General features: G+C 29.0%; 1 protein-coding gene across 3 annotated transcripts in view; it reads left to right on the top strand.

Annotated features, from left to right (window-relative positions):
- LOC106681422 (PDZ domain-containing protein 2) overlaps nucleotides 1–2,073 on the top strand; it is a 161,587-nt gene extending 159,514 nt beyond the window's left edge. For all 3 annotated transcript variants that reach the window (XM_014421739.3, XM_014421738.3, XM_067044631.1), the window contains one exon: nucleotides 1,714–2,073. In XM_014421739.3, the coding sequence (XP_014277225.1) occupies nucleotides 1,714–1,771 (58 nt within the window). In that variant the 3' untranslated portion in view covers nucleotides 1,772–2,073. The remainder of the gene's footprint in view (nucleotides 1–1,713) is intronic.
- The last annotated feature ends 1,109 nt before the right edge of the window (nucleotides 2,074–3,182 follow it).

Here is a 3,182-nt window from a genome sequence, read left to right as displayed (position 1 = left end):
ATAATTTACTGGTATTGATGGAGTGGACTGTATTTAAATAACTTGATATCATATACTTTAAAATAAAATACTTCTATTCTCATGGTTTGAACAAATAGTGACAATGTGTTAGTTGGTTAGTGTTATTACATTAATTGATGGATATTACATTTTACTTGGTTGATTATATGCAGCTTGATGGTTGGTTGTGATGTGAATGTGTTTATGGAAGTAGGGTTCTCTCTTCTCATACTCCTGCCGCCGCCGCTTCCTTCACCTGAGTCGAAGGATTTACTCCCTCATCATTATGAGAAGAGACCTTATTGAAGAGTTCTGAACTCTTCTTTTCTGGCACAGGTCACGATGGCTTTCTCACTGGTACTCTCTCACTATGTTTTTCGGGGCCAAGATGGCTACCCAAGCTTCTTACTGCAACTCTTTGCCACTAGATGGCATCATGAATTTCCTTTCAGAAGTGAGGGGGGGCCTTACTTAAACACTGAGTCTCTCTAAGGAATAGAAGTAAAGTTGTTCACTCACTCTTGAACTACCGAATTCATTGCACACTATCTAAATCTAAAGTATTACATTCACAATTTAAGTAAATAGATGTTGATCATACATTTAGTCCTGTTGTCTTACCATGACATTTCTTAAAAAATATCATTATGTCTATTTCTCTTGAGTACATGGCTGTGCAAACTGATTAAACAAATTATGATTTTACTTAAAAAAATTTATTTCTTCTAAGAATTCTCAATTGTTCTTATTTAGAATATATTTATTATTCAAATGTTGTCTATTTGTATTGTATTACTCTATCCAGTAATTAAAGAAAAAAAAAATTTAATTTAAAGGTTCTTTTCTTGATTTGAAGCAAACCAAATAGTGTGGACAGAAAACGTATTACTGTATCTGAAATTTATTAGCCTGGTTCCTTCTATTTTACTAGAAAGAATAATATTCCACCCTGATTTACTTTCATTTCTGTTTGCCTTTAACAGGCCCATGCATTTTATGTCACAATTAGGACTATAAGAAATTTTAATGTTATCATTTGTTGTGGCCTTGAGAGGTGACTATCATAGTCTTTAATTATGGCAAGAGTTCTCTAGTAAAATTCTGATTTGTGTGGTGGACAATTTTGATTATCATTTCATCTGTGCAAAAAACCTTGAAATTTGAAAAAAAAAAACTGTTCTAGCCCTTTCAGTTTACATCAACACTAGGTGAAATATTGTTATAGGTCATTTTGACCTTTTGATTCACATGTCTTTATGATCGTATATGTATTAACATATACAGTAACAGGCCTACTGCATATGGTATTGGGAGTTGGACCTTAACTTAGGCTCTAGAAAGATCTCTTTTCAGATCTGAAAGGAGAATTGTACAATTTTTCTTTGGAGATGTCCAAGAAATACTACAAAATTGGAGAACAAATATAGAAATAAAAGCCCTATTTCATGACCTCAATTTGTGCCAATGGATCAGACTTGCAAGACTACGTTTCAATTATTATTGCAAAATCATGGTATATTAAAATAAATGTGGGTTAATGATTTATTCAGCCAGGTTTATTTGTTGAACTTGAGCCCCAAATTGATTATTAGATTTAAATCCTCTATTTATATAATATAAGAGTTCAGATTGTTACTTAAATTAAGTGTTTACTATGTAAATATTTAAAAAAATTAATTATCTCACAAATAATTAATATAGTGGTTTTCTCAGTTCCAGTGCCAAGTCATGCTTGGATTTAGTGCAAGAGCCATCTATTGGAGATAGGTAACTTCATCTGTGATACTGTCCACTTCATATTAGCAAATTTTCTGTATTTATGTTTATATCATCAGAATAAACCCCATAAAGATTAATTGGAAGAGTTGGATTCTTTGATATTAATAGAGAGATACTAAGAATACTAACATTATATATGTGATAAATATCTATTATTTTTACTTGTGAAACATGCATATAAATATCATACAGTGTTTATTTTTGTAGTTAGTTATCATCTATATGATAAGAATTTAATATAATTTTGATCTTGTAAATTTGTAAAAATGACAAATATATAGTTTCATTTCAGAATTTTTTTATTGTTGTAATATAGTTGAAAAATTGATTACTTCAATCCAATGAAAAATTTTTGTGATAAGTTTTTTTTTTTTGATGCCATATGAATTCATTTTTGATTTTGGTTTAGGAAACAGATTAGAATTGATTTATTAAATATTTTATATTTGTAGATAATAAATATATATGTATATCTTATATGTATTTTTATAAAAATGTACAGTTTTTAAGATGTAATTAAATTTTTTTTTAGTTTAAAGTCAATGAATGATCTATATTTGACATAATTGTTGAGTAATTATTTTTGAAATTATGAAAAAATATACTTTACCTGTATTGTACCAGTTGCTATTCATGTTCCTATTCTAATATTGGTTTTTAAATTCATAATGAATTATGAATTGAAGAATGACACCTAATTTTGACTAGTCCTTAATTTGAAATGCTCTTTTTCAGGAATTAGTTCAGATCAAAAATTGATAATTATTAACATGAGGTCTTAGTCCACCTTAAGAATAGATTGTGGCCAAATTGTTGTAGATTTCTGTTACTGCGGGTTATATCTTGACCCTGTAAACTGTGTCAAATTTGTGTGAATTTAGGTTTGACCTCCTTTGTCTTGGATCCACTAGGGGTCTGTACACCCATTTTTAGCAAACATAATGCAGACAGCTGTCCAATTAATGCAGTTATAATATAATAATAATAATAGGGTAAGTTCTCACCCGCAACAACAACAAATTTAGTTCAGCATGTACAATACGAATAGATTAATAAATTTAATGACTTATTTTATGTTTCTTTGTCCAAAACCATGGATGATTCAGTAGTTTTGCACTTGGATATAAAAATTACACTATATAAGCCACAGGAGATCCAAACATAAAGACAACTGTCAGATTAGTTTTGCTGTGAAACTTAATTTAAATATATCAAGCTAATTTCCCTAATAAAGAAATATCATTGCTTTAATTCTGAATGTATTTGTTTATGCTAATGAATTTGTTCCTGACACTGACATACTGTTGAAGATAAAAATCATCACTTTTTGTCAACTTACAAATAACTATTGTCTAATTTTTTTTTTAAATTTTCTTGAATTTTTTATTAAATGAGCAGACAGA

The sequence above is a fragment of the Halyomorpha halys genome, unplaced genomic scaffold, assembly GCF_000696795.3.
Source record: "Halyomorpha halys isolate HHAL.00 unplaced genomic scaffold, Hhal_1.1 Scaffold337.1, whole genome shotgun sequence".
NCBI lineage: Eukaryota > Metazoa > Arthropoda > Insecta > Hemiptera > Pentatomidae > Halyomorpha > Halyomorpha halys.
This window is presented reverse-complemented; position numbering and strand designations above follow the sequence as displayed.